The sequence below is a fragment of the Leptopilina heterotoma genome, unplaced genomic scaffold (genome assembly GCF_015476425.1).
Source record: "Leptopilina heterotoma isolate Lh14 unplaced genomic scaffold, ASM1547642v1 Lhet_302, whole genome shotgun sequence".
NCBI classification, from domain to species: domain Eukaryota; kingdom Metazoa; phylum Arthropoda; class Insecta; order Hymenoptera; family Figitidae; genus Leptopilina; species Leptopilina heterotoma.
Window position 1 is genome coordinate 364,047 of NW_025111005.1, and position 15,798 is coordinate 379,844.

The following is a 15,798-nucleotide window of genomic DNA, read 5'->3' on the forward strand; positions in this document are numbered from 1 at the left end:
CGTGAAGAAATAAATTTTTGTTCCTAATGTATGAGAAGAAAAGCTATTAAAGTTATCATTTATTTGTTATTTGCATTAAAATAATAATGCATAATAAAAAATCGAAATTCTAAAAAGTGCTTCCTTAAGTTTCTTAAAAATTTATTTTTGAGTGTTTTAAAAAAAATTAGCGAGATTTCGACAAAACTTTTGGGCTGTTTACTTTTTTTAACAGTAAATTGCAGATTCAGACCATAGTTGCCACGCGGTAAACAAACGTGCCGCCCGGCAGAAAAAATTTAATAACTTTGCTCCTAATTACGGGACACTAAATTTTCAAACGTGTATGGAATCGTTATAAAATATCCTTTACGATAAAAATCGAACGAACTTTCTATGAAGTTAAGAACATTATTTATTTTATAAATAAACAATTAAATTTGCAATAACAATTATAAAAATTAATCAATTTATTTTTTTAATTATTTCATTTGAAACTATATCATTTTCTGAGTATAGGGTAGGGGAGGATGGGGCAAGGATATTTAGGTAAGACCTTTTCGGATCTAGCGGCCAAACTTGAATGTATCTGCAAACGAAAAGTATTTTTGGAAAGCCTGGTTATTTGGCTATAATTTTGCTATACATTATTTTACTGTAGACTCAAATCCCTACGAGATATGAATGAAAAAGTAAACAAAAATTTTTAACTATCCTTGCTCCAGCACCGGGGCAAGGATAGTCAAAAGAATCCGAATGCTAAAAATGTTATAGAAAATCAGTAAATTTTCGTTTTCTTTATTTTATTGAATTTAGACTATTCGATATTGATATCTCAAGTATAAAAAAAATGTATTGAACATTTTCTGAATTTCAATTATTGTATCAAAATTCATCTGAACTAGAATCAGAGGTTTAACCAATTTTCTTCAGACGACCACCAATTTCTTGGTCAATATGCTTTGTTTTCCCTATATAATTACGCACCATTATGTATATCAACCTAAAACAAACAATTAAACACTTTTTTAAAATTTGCAACGTCATTAACGTAAGCCCATATTTCAGTTTTTTCTAAATTTTATGGAACAACGTGAATTAATTTGAAAATAAACACGATATTCGTGTTGAGCAGGAATTTCCACTCCGGAAAACACTTAAGTAAATAAATATTCTGAAACTCTAATATAGAAAACAATATGATAAACATTACGTTGACATTTTAGCAAAACAAATTTTTTTCAAAAATAAACTCCTAACTTCGCAAATGGGGACAGATTGCCTTCCAATTTTTACTATCATCTTTTGGTGTCAAGACGTGAATATACCACGAATTACGCGATTTTTGAGCAAGCCGTCTAAGCATAACAGCAACTAACTATCCTTGCCCCTTAACTATCCTTGCCCCATCCTCCCCTAATGTCACCTTGAGTGGACCGCCTAAGCTTTTTTTCCAAAAAATTCTATATGAAAGCAAATTAATTAGAAGTTTCTATTTCAAGCTTTAGTTTAGATCCCTAGATAAGTGTTTATACCATAATAGCTTTGATTTTTTTTTTATTTGGAAGAAAAAATTGACTTTAAAAAAAGCTAATTTTTAAGGAATAAAAAAAGTGTAACCTTGAGTGGACCACTCCTAAAAAACTGCAAAAGTTATTCTAAATTCTTTAATGTATTTAATATTTCTGATATATTAATACAAAATTTATGCTTATGCAGCTTCAGGCCATGTGTGTGTCGCAATGTTTGCAAGTGAAACAATTTTTAATAATTTTGGCACATAGACATATCACATCAATATCACAAAAAAATAATTAATAAAGAACATAAAACATAGTTTCAAACCAATTTATTATCAATTTATATCTAAAAAATGGTAAACTGACATTAAAAATGGAAAAAACAGGCAGTCCACTCATGGTGACATGCAACTTTTCATGGCAGCCACCACAATTTTTTTGAGTCAAAATTATCACTTAATTAAACTAAGACAATCAATTCTAATGTTCAAAGTAGTAGGAAAAAAATAAGTAACCTTTTAAAACTTAAATTTTACACTACTTTTACACTTCTGAATCACTTTACTTATTGTAAGAGCGACCTTTTTTTGGTTTGTGATCTTAAAAACGCGTTACATTAAACGGTAACGTATATGTTTATCGCGGAACTTAATTTCTTACGGTTTCTAGGTACGGTGCTGCTATTCGTTTTATTTATTTCACGTTTCCGCTGTCAGATAACTTAAAAGTTCAGGCGGTCCACACAAGGTGACATTACCAAGACGCATGAATATTTCCCAAATGACAAGTAACCGAACTGCCATTTAACCGAAATGCATGTAACCGACCTGTCATGTAACAGAATTGTCACTTGACCGACCCGTCATGTAACAGAACTGTCATTTGACCGACCTGTCATTTGACCGACCCGTTATGTAACCGAATTGTCATTTAACTGACTCGTTATGTAACAGAATTGTCATTTAACCGACCTGTCATGTAACAGAATTGTCACTTGACCGACCCGCCAAGTAACAGAATTGTCATTTGACCGACCCGTCATTTAACCGACCTATCATATGGCCGACATGTCATGTAACAGAATTGTCATTTAACCGACCTGTCATTTGACCGACACGTCATGTAACCGAATTGTCATTTAACCGACATGTCATTTGACCGACTTGTCATGTAACCGACCTGTCATATGACCGATCCGTCATGTAACAGAATTGTCATTTAACCGACCTGTCATGAAACAGAATTGTCATTTGACCGACCCGCCATGTGACAGAATTGTCATTTGACCGACACGCCATGTAACAGAATTGTCATTTGACCGACCCCTCATGTAACAGAACTGTTTCGTAACAACCTATTTCTTTGAAATTTACAGTAATTCAAAGAAATTCATACCAACTTCTATGAAAAGGGTTGTTACAAGACAGTTCAGTTACATGACGGGTCGGTCAAATGACAGGTCGGTTAAATGACAATTCGGTTACATGACAGGTCGGTTAAATTGACAATTAGGTTACATGACGGGTCGATCAAATGACAATTCTGTTAAATGGCGTGTCGGTCAAATGACAATTCGGTTACATGACGTGTCGGTAAAATGACAATTCTGTTGCATGACAGGTCGGTTAAATGACAATTCTGTTACATGACGGGTCGGTCAAATGACAGGTCGGTTAAATGACAATTCGGTTACATGACAGGTCGGTTAAATGACGGGTCAGATAAATGACAATTCTGTTACATGACGAGTCGGTCAAATGACAATTCGGTTACATGACGGGTCGGTCAAATGACAATTATGTCACATGGCGGGTCGGTCAAATGACAATTCTGTTGCATGACTGGTCGGTTAAATGACGATTCTGTTACATGACGGGTCGGTCAAATGACAATTCTGTTACATGAAAGGTCGGTTACATGCATTTCGGTTAAATGACAGTTCGGTTACTTGTCATTTGGGAAATATTCATGCGTCTCCAAAAAATTTCAATCGTTTATAACTAAGTGAAATTTAATTTTTTTGAAAAATCCTTCTAGGCATGTAATTATCTTATAATTATGTTTTATTTTCATGTATTACCAAGTATCCTCTATTATATTAAGTTGAAGAACGACCGACCGACCGACCCTAGCCGTATATATATGTATATATATATATTTTAAAAACAATATTAACACATGTATAAATATTCACAAATCACGTATGCGCAGTAGTATTCTATCAATGTCAGGCATGCGCAGTAGTGTTGTGTCAATGTCACGCATGCGCAGTAGTGTTCTATCAATGTCACGCATGCGCAGTAGTGCTGTGTCAATGTCACGCATGCGCAGTAGTGCTGTGTCAATGTCACGCATGCGCAGTAGTGTTCTGTCAATGTTACGCATGCGCAGTAGTGTTCTGTCAATGTTACGCATGCGCAGTAATGTTCTGTCAATGTTACGCATGCGCAGTAATGTTCTGTCAATGTTACGCATGCGCAGTAGTGTTCTATCAATGTCAGGCATGCGCAGTAATGTTCTGTCAATGTTACGCATGCGCAGTAATGTTCTGTCAATGTTACGCATGCGCAGTAATGTTCTATCAATGTCAGGCATGCGCAGTAGTGTTCTGTTAATGTTACGTATGCGCAGTAGTGTTCTGTCAATGTTACGCATGCGCAGTAGTGTTCTATTAATATTAGGCATGCGCAGTAGTGTTCTATCAATGTTACGCATGCGCAATAGTGTTCTATCAAATCACACATGCGCAGTAGTGTTCTGTCAGTTTTACGCATGCGCAGTAGTGTTCTATCAATCCATTCTTCCACTCTATGATATTCAGTTGAAGAACGACCGACCGACATTACACAAAGTTATTTATTTTAAGTTCTAGTAAGGATAGAAAGTTAGTTAAGATCTTATTTCAAAGCTAATATTTTCTACTTTTATAATATCAAAATAATAAATTTGAAAAAAACATATTCTTCATTATTGTTTAAATGCAATTACCAATAAACAATTTTTTTAAATGTATGATAATTTAAAAACATATTTTTCTCATGTTTGTACGTCATGTAAATCTTAGGGACCGATTCTAAAACGAAACTAAATTAAAAATTTACGTTTAATTTAGTTTCATGTCAACTAAAAATAAATTATAATTCTATTGAAGTCTCATACTACTGTATATCTATTATTAAAGTTATAATTCTATTATTTCTTTAAATATTTTATTGTTAGCTGTGATTTTTTAATTAGAACTAGGTAATTGAGTTTCTCAGATATTTTTTTTGATCTGTACTAAAATAAATTCAAGTGTTTAAAAATCTAATTTATTTTTTTTTAGTTTAGTTTGCAGTCGACATGAAACTAAATCTAATTTGTTAATTTAGTTTCGGGTCGACACAAAACTAAATCAACAAACTGAATTTAGTTTCGATTCAACACGAAACTAAACTCAGTTTGTTAATTTAATAGTTTTGTGCCAACTCAGAAACTAATTAGGATAAAACACATTTATCCAGCATAATTTGTTAATAACAATTTTATAAACAAAATACGACCTGGAGAAGAAAATAACACTTACAAAACTTTCTTAATTTTCTACACAGAATCGATTTACGTTAAGAATTTTCGATAATTTTTAAATTTTTATTAATTGGTTTAAACAATTATTGTTAAATAATTGTAAATTAACAAAAACAGGTACATTTTTTTCAATTTTTTACTCAAAATGCATTTGTTTATGCTTGGGATAAAACATCCTATACTCAGCATAATTTGTTTATTTTTAATTTGTTTAAACAATTGGAAATTAAAAACAAAAAACAGATCTATCTTTTTTTCAATTTTCTTATGAACCCAATTGTTACTTTTTAAATAAAACGTCTGAGTTCTTAATGGGACTTAATGGGTATTAAATTAAATTTTATATTTGTTACAATTCTATATTAAAACTTTAGTTCTAAATTTTACTTGGTAAACTTTTATTTTACTAATTGTTTGGACATTTGCAAAAACTTTTACTTGGCGGATCTTTTTACATCAAAGATGTTTTTATTAGGATCAAAATACTTTTTGCATCATTAATAAAATTTTAGGGTATTTATGAAACTGCTTAGTACTTCAGGCTCTACGTTTGTCTAAATGTCAAAGAATCCAATTTTGTTTAGAAAAAATTCAAATATTTCAAAAAATACTTAATGTATTGGAATTTCCTGGAACATATATCGGGATTTTAACCCAATTTATTAAATTCTAGATTATTCAACAGCATGTGATTGTTAGGCTCTCAATGGTAATTTTTCCAACCACTTTTCTCTTCAAATATTTATAAATTGAGCTGAAATTTTGTACAAAAGTCTAAAATACAATAAAGAAGGTCAGTGATGTGCAAAAGTATTACTATTTTTAAAATCAATTATTACAAATTACTTTAAAATTATCAGTTGTCACGGTCACTTCTAATCAATTTCTCGTCTTTACCGATTTCAAAGTGTTTTATTATAATTTATTTTTTAATTATTAAAACTTTTGCACATTACTGCCCTTCTTTATTATATTTTTGACTTTCTTACAAAATTTTCAGCTCAATTTATTAAATATTTAAAGAGAAATGTGGTCAAAAAAATTACCATTGAATGTCTAACAGTCACATGCTGTTAGCAAATCCGTTAAGGAGTTTAGTCTATACGTTTGTCTAACTGTCAAAAAATCCAATTTTTTCAAAAAATATTTAATGTATTGAAATTGCCTGAAATATATATCGATATTTTAAACCAATTAATAATATTCCAAAATATTTACAAATCCGTTTAGAAGTTTAGTTTTCTTTGCTTCAGTTCTATAAAAGTATCCAAAATATTGAATAACCTTATCATAATTCTTTCTTTTATCATTCTTTATCCAACAAAAAAATTGAGCAAAATCAGTGAAGATTTACTCGAGTTATTCGATTTTATCGATAAACAGTTGATATTTACAAAAATAAATTTCTAATTCGTTAAAAAAATTTACAAAAAAAAGTAAGAATCCGACAGTAGTCGGCCACTTAAGGCAATCTTTTTAATTAACAATGTTTTAAAAGTGCCTTTTCATATTTTTTTCGAATTCTTTTATGTAATGTTGTTCCTTACGATCACACAAAACTATTAAAACAATCATGTTTATAAAAAATAAATTTTTATTCGTTAACAAAATTAGTAAATAAACAAGTAAGAATCTGACAGTGATCGGCCACTTAAAAAAGCTTTCAAAAACCGTACAAAATTTTTTTTTTAATTACAAAAGCTTAGATTTGTTTATAATCACCTTAGAAATGAATATCAACAAACAAAATATTTTTATTTCATACGGTTTTATAGCTATTCAAAATTGAAAAGTGGCCGACTACTGTCTGGTTTACCCTATACACGGTTTTTAATTTTTACTTAGCGGCAATTCTCTACTACGAATCTTGATATAATTTTCTAAATAGTTTTTTATTAGGGGAGAGTCTCCAGTTGTGAGACAGTCAATTTTTTTAACATGCAATATTAAAAAGCCGATTGGTTTATATAAAAACATTTCTTTTTATATGAGCCAACTTTTTCGTGTACGCCGAAGCGGATATATAAACTGTTTTTGTTAAATACCAACACTGTGTGTGATAATCGACTAAAAAGCGTTTTTTCAATAAATGCAAAGTACTTTTTTTCCAAGTTAATTAATTAGAAAAGGTAAATGTAATGCATTTTCTTTTAGTGTTTTCCTTATATTTTGTGATGCAATATTGCATTGTTCCAATCTACGGTTGAAAATAATTTAATTTTCCTTTTTCAAAATAGCGCCAATTTCTGGGTGTGAGACACAGCATATCACCAGTTGTGAGATGGTGTCAACACCCATCTGGGCAGCATAAAAAATACGACTTTGCAAGCATGTCAAGTGGAAAAAAGTCAATTGATTCAGAAGAAATCAATTTTAATGCTCTTGTTGAAGCTCATAAATTGTGTTTATTTGATAGTCATATTTTGGCAAATAAATATTATTATTTAGTATATAATAATATATATTATTAATATATTTAATTATTTCCACTAAACATAACGTTTTATGTCAAACTTATTAAATTTTAGCAATTTTTAATGAGTGTCTCACAACTGGAGACATTTTTTTTTTGACAAAAGCGATGTGCTCGGAAAATGTATCGTAACATTTTTTGAGTTTATCGAAACACTACACTTTCTTTTAATAAAAGTTGCGTATTTCTGTTACCTTTCGAACGGTGTATTTTATTTACAATTTCGTTTACCCGTTTACAATTAACGGGTCAAAAATAAAACCCGTCTCACAACTGGAGACTCTCCCCTATTTTTAAAATTCTTTTACGTATAGAAATGGAAAAAAATTCAATTCTTTAACCCTTTAACGCCCAAATGTGCTGATTTTTAACTTCGGTTTCAAGCTTATAATATTAAAAGAAAAAAATTATTAAAAATTATACAAGGACATGTCCATATGTTTTTGGGGTCGCTCTTTCGAATGGCATGGTCAAAATTTCCAAAAAGTGACGTTTAACCCTTATTATTTTCAAAAATACTCAAAAAATATAAAATTTTGGGAAGTATTTTTTTTAATCCAATTTTAGTTGTGATACCGATACAATTTTCCAAAGTTCTTGAAATCGCTTGAAATCTGTTACTTGAGAATTTTCAAAGTCGCTGATTACGAATCTGAAGTCAGATTTAAAAAATTCAAAATGGCGAATCCAATATGGCGGACAATAAAATTAAAAATGCATAGTATTCGCTTGAAATTTGATACTCGGGTGTTTTCGGGGTCGCTGATTACGAACCTGAAATTAGATTTAAAAAATTTAAAATGGCGGATCCAATATGGCAGACTAAAAAATTAAAAATGCATCGCCTTCGTTTAAAATTTGTAACTTGGGGGTTTTCGGGGTCGCTGATTACGAATCTGTAGTCAGATTTAAAAAATTCAAAATGTCGGATCCAATATAGCGGACGACAATATTAAAACTTCATGTATTGGCTTCAAATTTGTTACTCGGAGGTTTTCGGAGTCGCAGATTACGAATTTGAAATCAGATTTAAAAAATTCAAATTGGCAGATTCAATATGGCGGACCACAAAATTAAAAATGCATCGTATTAACTGCTCATGCCCTGTTAAATATTCTAACATACGATAACGTCTTTGTAGCCAATAGGATAAAGTTTTAATTTTATCATCCAGCTATATTGAATCCGTCATTTTGAATTTTTAAAATTTGATTTCAGATTCGTAATCAGCGACCCCGAAAACCCCCAAGTAACAAATTTGAAGCGAATACTATGCATTTTTAATTTTATTGTCCGCCATATTGTATCCACCATTTTAAATTTTTTAAATCTGACTTCAGATTCGTAATCAGTCACTTTTTTTGACCATGCCATTCGAAAAAGCGACCCTAAAAACGTAGAGATATGTCCTTGTAGAATTTTAAATAATTTTGTTCTTTCAATATTATGAGCTTGAAACTGAAGTTAAAAATCAGCACATTTGGGCGTTAAAGGGTTAATACAAATTGAGATTTATTTGAATCTAACACTGCTTTGCTTTGATGCAAATAAATTGAGTATTTGGACTATATTTAAAGCAATTAAAAGTATATTAGTCTGAATTAACATAATAAATTATAAAGAATAATTGCATATTTGATACAAATAAGTATTTAGTTATTTTAAAAACAATATTATATTGATGCAAATAAATATTTATTTCAATTAAAAACCATGCATTATTGAATCAAGTAATTTTCCTATAACTGATTTAAAATAATATTTATTAGATCCAATTATTTGACTCAAATAATTCGAATTTGCTACAAATAACTATATATTTGATACTATAAATTAAAATATTTATATCCAGTAAATATTTACTTAGCACAAATAAATAAAAACAAAGAAATAAGTAAAAACAAATAAGTTTAATTACAACCAAACGAGCGTTAGCGAGTGAGGTATATGTAGCTAGTATAGAGTAAGTTTCGTGATGAAAAACGTCTTTGACTACGATTCAAGTTGTTCGAACATGACTAAAAATAGTTGTCTTGACGATATAACATGGTTAATATAAATTTAATTTCTGGTTATAGTAACCAGGAACTAAAGTTGTGCTAACATTTGTTCGTAGTTGAAGACAAATTTCACTACCGATCATGGTTGTCACAACTAGGATTGTTTTATTTGGAAATTTTAGTTAATATAACTAAATTCCTGGTTACTGTAACCAGAAAACATGTTACAGAGACAATTTTAAGTTGGTCCAGTAACTGCATTTCATTAACCACTTTTTTCTGGTTGTAAGAATACGACAGTAGTCAGCCACCTTCAAAAACCGTAGAAAAAAATTTTTTTAATTATAAAAGCTTAGGTTTGTTTATGATGATCTTTGAAATGATTAGCAACAAAAACATTGTTTTTATCTCATACGGTTTTATAGCTACTCTAAATTGAAAAGTGTCCGACTACTGTCGGGAATGTTCCCACAGGACAGACGAAATCAATGTTGAGTCAATGTTGCCTCAAAATTGCTATGCAATATTGACACACTATTGAGCTCAAATGTTGTGGTATTTGGGAATACGCGGAGATTAAAATTTGCAATGTATGTAATAAATTGCACAATATATTTAACTAAGTTTACAATACAGATAGTAATAATTACAATGCAAATAGTTAAATTTAAAATATAGATGGGCCAAAATAAGTGAAACCGGCCACTTAAAAAATGTTTGTTTCCAATTTTCAAGTTATCTATGGTTTTTGGTAGATATATGAGTACACTTTTCCCCATACAATATTTTTCAAAAAAAAATGTTATTATTGAAGGAATCAAGTGTTGAAGTTTTGGGTCATTTTATTTTCATTTTACTATTACTTTGAAACAAATAAAGATAATTGAGTGAATTTTTTTTAAATTAAAGCTTAAAGTCTATACTTTAAAGATGAAATAAAGCGATTGCTAAAAAATGAAAATTGAGGCTCCGGATCTTAAAAGGGCACTTTCACCATGTAAAGTCTATGCGGAAAGTGCCCTTTTAAGATCCGGAGCCTCAATTGTTATTAACAATTCTTTTAAACAAGTTCCTGGAAAAAGATAAAATTACAAACTAATAAATAAGATCTTCTTTTGTTTTGTTAGAAACTTTTCGCTTTCAAGCGGATTTTTAACCCTAGAAGGAGTACGTTAATTTACTCACCCTCTAAGGAGTAACTGGGGTGTCCCGACACCCCACGCTTTAAACTTATTTTACACGGAAAAAAATAGTCGCAGAAATTTTCAGCGACTAATCGAAGACTCTCGGATATGAACGAATCTTTTATAGACTTTTAGAAATGTTCTACGATTTTAGCAGAAATTCTCCAAAAAAAGTCGAGGACTTTCTAGAAACCTAGTAGCGAAAAACAGTCTCGGAATTATTCTAACACTTCATAGAAGGTTTCGTCGACGAGTCGCGGAAAATGGTGCGCACAAAAGTTGCGCGCGTTAAAACCAATAAACACTGTTTTTTTAACAATTTATGACAATTGATTGTCAAGATTATTATTATTTTTATTATTCAATGTGTCGATATTAATATATACATTAAAAAATTCTAAATAATTTCCGCGACTGTCAATTAAAAATTAGAACGCTGTAGAGTAAATTCAGGTTTGTAATTTTCCGCGACTGTGGCGGAATCGGTTACATGCGCGTGGAGTCTTCATTTTCTTCGACAGTCGCGGAAAGTTTCTTCAAATGTAGTCTATTTCTTCAAAAACTGTGAATATGATTTTTAAAACACTTTCCACTAAATCCGAGAGTCTTCAACAAAGTCGAGGAAAATTTCCGCGACTTATTTTTTCCGTGTATAAGGTTTATATTTGACGTAAAAAAAATTTATTATAATGAATTGATTGGTTTTTTAGTAAGGAATACAATAATATTATTCATATTTTGATAAATTAAAAAAATTTTGAAAAAAACCATAAAAACCCAAAAAAACACCAAAAAATTGCAAAATTGCCTTTTTTCACAAAAAACGTTGTAGTTTCTTAAAAATTTGACTAATTTAAAAACTATTTTAAGTTTTTAAAGTTAAATAGATACACTTTTAGGGGAAAAAATTAGTTTTGTATTACTTCCAAAAAACATAATTATTTGAACATCTAAAGTGAAAGAAATTAAAGACAATTGACGAATAGTGAAAATCATAAAAATGAACTATAAAATGGACTTAAACAATTAATATTTACTAAAAATGGTGTTATAAATTTAAAATTTTACAAACTTCATATATCTGAATATATTAACATTAAAATTAATAACTTATGAAATGATTCTGTAAATTAATATTTAATCAAAGTTTTAATTAACAATTCTTAATACCTCTAATATATGTTAAAATATTATTAACAATATAGAATTTATAATTTAAATTTGACTGTCATATACTACATTTTTCTGTATTAGAATTTAATTTCTGACTGTAGAGAGAGCACAGAAATTTTTAATAAATCTTAACTCAAATTTCATAAGTTGTTACAAATACAGAATGTCTATTTTTCATAAAAATAGAATTTTTGTATAAAAATGTTTCTTTTTTATAAAATACAACTTTTTCATGCATAACCTATCAATTTATACTTTATCAGATGATTTTAACTGATTAAAAACGATTTTTGAAAAAAATTTGAATTTACTTATCTTGACAATTTTTCTAACGTTAGGGAGTAACTGGGGTGTCCAGACACCCAGACGTATTTTAACAGGAGATAGAGCTCTTCCTAGAGCAAAACTTTTGGCGGCACATACAGGTGTCAAAAAATAGAGGTTCAAACTAAATTATCAACGGGTTTTGAGCGTAAAAAAATTATTGGTTAAGCCATGGGAATACTTTGAATTTTGCTTGGGGTGTCCAAACACCCCAGTTACTCCTTCTAGGGTTAAGATTAAAAGTCGATTTTCGCCTGCATTTTGTCAGAAAAATCTACATAATTTCTATAATATATTATAGGAGGTTCCTGATTATTATTATAGAGGTTCCTGATTTTTCTTTTTTTAAAATTAATCCTTGGAGTTTTGCGCATCAATACATGGTAATTTAATCTTTCAAAAACATTGAGAACATTCTTCAATTTGCAATTGTTTAAAAGAATTGTTAATAACAATTATAAATTTTTATTTTTTAGCAATCGCTTTATTTTATTTTTAACCCCTTCGCAGTCCAGTTAAAAATCGCTTGTGGTCCAAAAACGGTCCAAAAAAAAAATTTACAAAATAATATGCCTTCATCATATATAAGGTTTTTGGGGTCGCAGAATTCAAATCTGATGTTCCTTTTTCAAAAATCAAAATTGCGTATCCTATATGGCGACCTACTTTTTTTAAAAGTTAATGAATTTGTCTAAAAATATATATTCTTGCAAATTTTTGAATAAAATAAAAAAAACCTAAAAAGATTAAGTAAACATTTTTGATAAAAATTCGTCAATATGCAGAAAATTTGTTCGCCATATTGAATTTGCAATTTAGTATTTAGAAAAACGAACATCAAATTCGAATTCAGCTACCCTAAAAACCCCCAAAAACGAATTTTAATCGAATAGCAATTATTTTGAAATTATCCGCCATATTCGATTCGCCTTTTTGAATTTTGAAAAGGAACATCAAATTCGAAACCCCCGAGAAACAAATTTCGATCGAATCGCATCAATCTTGAAATCATCCGCCATATTGGGACACCATATTAGATCAGAAATTTTGAAAATCTGACATTAGATTCGAAATCAGCGACCCCGAAAACCCCCGAGTAACGAGTTTCAAGCAAATCTGAAAGTTTTTAAAATTTTTGTAGTCGCCATTTTGGGTCCGACATTTTGAATTATGTAAATCCGACTTCAAATTCGGATTCAACGGCCTTTCGTGACCATATAGGTAAGGACCATGGACTGTCAAGGGGTTAAATTTTAGACTTTAAGCTTTAATTTAGAAAAAATTAACTTAATTATCTTTATTTGTTTCAAAGTAATAATAAAATGAAAATAAAATGACCCAAAACTTCAACACCTGATTATTTCAATAATAACATTTTTTTAAAAAAAATATTGTAGGGTATAAAAGTGAACTAATATATCTACCAAAAACCATAGACAACTTGAAAATTGGAGACAAACATTTTTCAAGTGGCCGGTTTCACTTATTTTGACCCAGATAGTAAATTTTGGAATACAAATTGTAAAATTTATAATATTTTGGCAGTAATAATTGTTTTTTCTAGTATCTGAAATTAGCCCGTGAATTAAGTGGCTATGGTGATATTGTATTTCCTCATTGTGCTTGTGATTCGAGAAAAGAGGGTCACGTGGTTGCGGCTGTTGGTACCTCGTCATTTAAATTGCATGCCGCAAAAGAAGACGGCACTTTAGAATCGCAAGTGGTCGAATTTCAATGGAATACAATCACACGATGGGAAACCGATGAAGAGGGTATGGCCTTTTGCTTCCAATATACAAGGTCTGATAATCGACCACCTCGTTGGCTCAAAGTCTTCACCCCCTATGTAAGAATATTTTTCACAAACTTCAAATTACCAAATTTATTAATAAAAACATAATGCTGAATTTAAAAAGAAAATTGTAATTATTTTAATTTTTCCAAGTAATTAAATTTTTAGGTTTTGTGTGTTTTTAACCACTTTGGCGGCATAGCGTTCCAATTGGCGTTCCGTGTGAAGGTGACAGAAGCGGCAACAAAAACCGAAAATTGCGTTCCTACTTAAACTCGATTTCTAAAGTCAGTTAACCAATTGAGCTTGCCAAAACCAAATATTGTTATTATTTGAGATCAGAGAACACTAATATGACAAAAAAAATTTATTTTTTTGAAGTTTTAAATTGTTTATTAAGAGTTTAAAAGTAGTCAATTTTTAATGTTTTTTACGAATGGCGTTCCAATTTTCACCGAAAAAAATCAGTTTTTTGCTTTCAAACACATTGGGATTCTCCGGAAATTTATTACTCGGGGGTTTTTTGGGCCGCTGATTACGAATCTGAAATTTATTTTCATAAATTCAAAATGGCGTACCAATCTGGCTGCCAATTTTAAAAAAATTTCTTCCTATTCATTTGAAACTCGTTACTCGGGGGTTTTGGGGGTCGCTGATTACGAATATGAAGTCTGTTTTTCAAAATTCAAAATGGCGGATCTAATATGGCTGCCAATTTTTAAAAAATTTCTTCCGATTCATTTGAAACTCGTTACTCGGGGATTTTTGGGGTCACTGATTACGAATATGAAATCTCTTTTTCAAAATTCAAAATGGCGGATCCAAGATGGCCGAAGAATTTTTAAAAAATTTTATCGGATTCATTGGAAACTTATTACTTGGGGGTTTTTGGTGTCGCTGATTACGAATCTGTAGTTATTTTTGACGAATTCAAAATGTCGGATCTAATATATATAATACTTGCTTACATTGGCAATGACAGCAAATAAAATAGGAAAAACTGTAAATAATGTGGAATACAGAAATTTATTGTCAAAGGCAACATCTGATGTATAAATAATATTCTCAAATTTTGCACCCTGACGTCGACTAATACAAAAAATATATATAAGAAAATATATAAAAATAAATATAAAAAAACAAAAAAAATTGAAAATATAAAAAACAAAAAAAATAAAGGAGCACGAAATCCTATCGCTACAGCCTCCACGTGGCGTGCTCTGGGTAAAAGATATTTTTTCTAGCCAATGTAAGCAGGAATTATATATATGGGTGATTCTCCTGAAAGTGGGCAATTTCATGTCTTTGAATTATATCTTCTAAAAAACTTAACATTTAAATATTAACATTGGACAAACATATTATTTAAACATCACTTATTATACCCTTTATAAAAAAAGATAATTTTTTAACACAAATTTAGTGGAAAACAACATTTAACAGCTGGAAAACAGCAATTCAATATGTCTTTACCTCTGAGTACCAAACTTTAAAGTACTATTACTTATAAAAAAAGAACTATCTTTAATTATTCAATAAATATTATAAAAGATTAACTCAAAAGCTTCAAATTTTTATCAATGAAATTTTTTAATACATCAATATAGTTATTGATAATTATTAAAATATAAGTGTCTTTAAAAATCTCCATGCTGGCACGACAAAGGATAAACGTGTATAAATAAACTATAAGACGTGCACTTTTTATATAAAAATCAATTGGAAATTAAAGAAAAAACATGTCACTTTTTAAATCTCCAAGAGAAATTGGAAAATAAATTATATT

At 29.8% G+C, this 15,798-nt stretch overlaps 1 protein-coding gene across 2 annotated transcripts in view; it reads left to right on the forward strand.

The window, feature by feature from the left end:
• Window positions 1-15,798, forward strand: part of LOC122504517 (sorting nexin-27) — a 367,585-nt gene that overhangs the window by 264,314 nt on the left and 87,473 nt on the right. The window contains exon 6 of one of the 2 annotated variants that reach the window (XM_043615665.1): window positions 13,785-14,066. The exons of the other annotated variant lie outside the window; for it this stretch is intronic. Within the exon in view, the coding sequence (XP_043471600.1) occupies window positions 13,785-14,066 (282 nt within the window). The remainder of the gene's footprint in view (window positions 1-13,784; window positions 14,067-15,798) is intronic. 2 annotated transcript variants of the gene reach the window in all.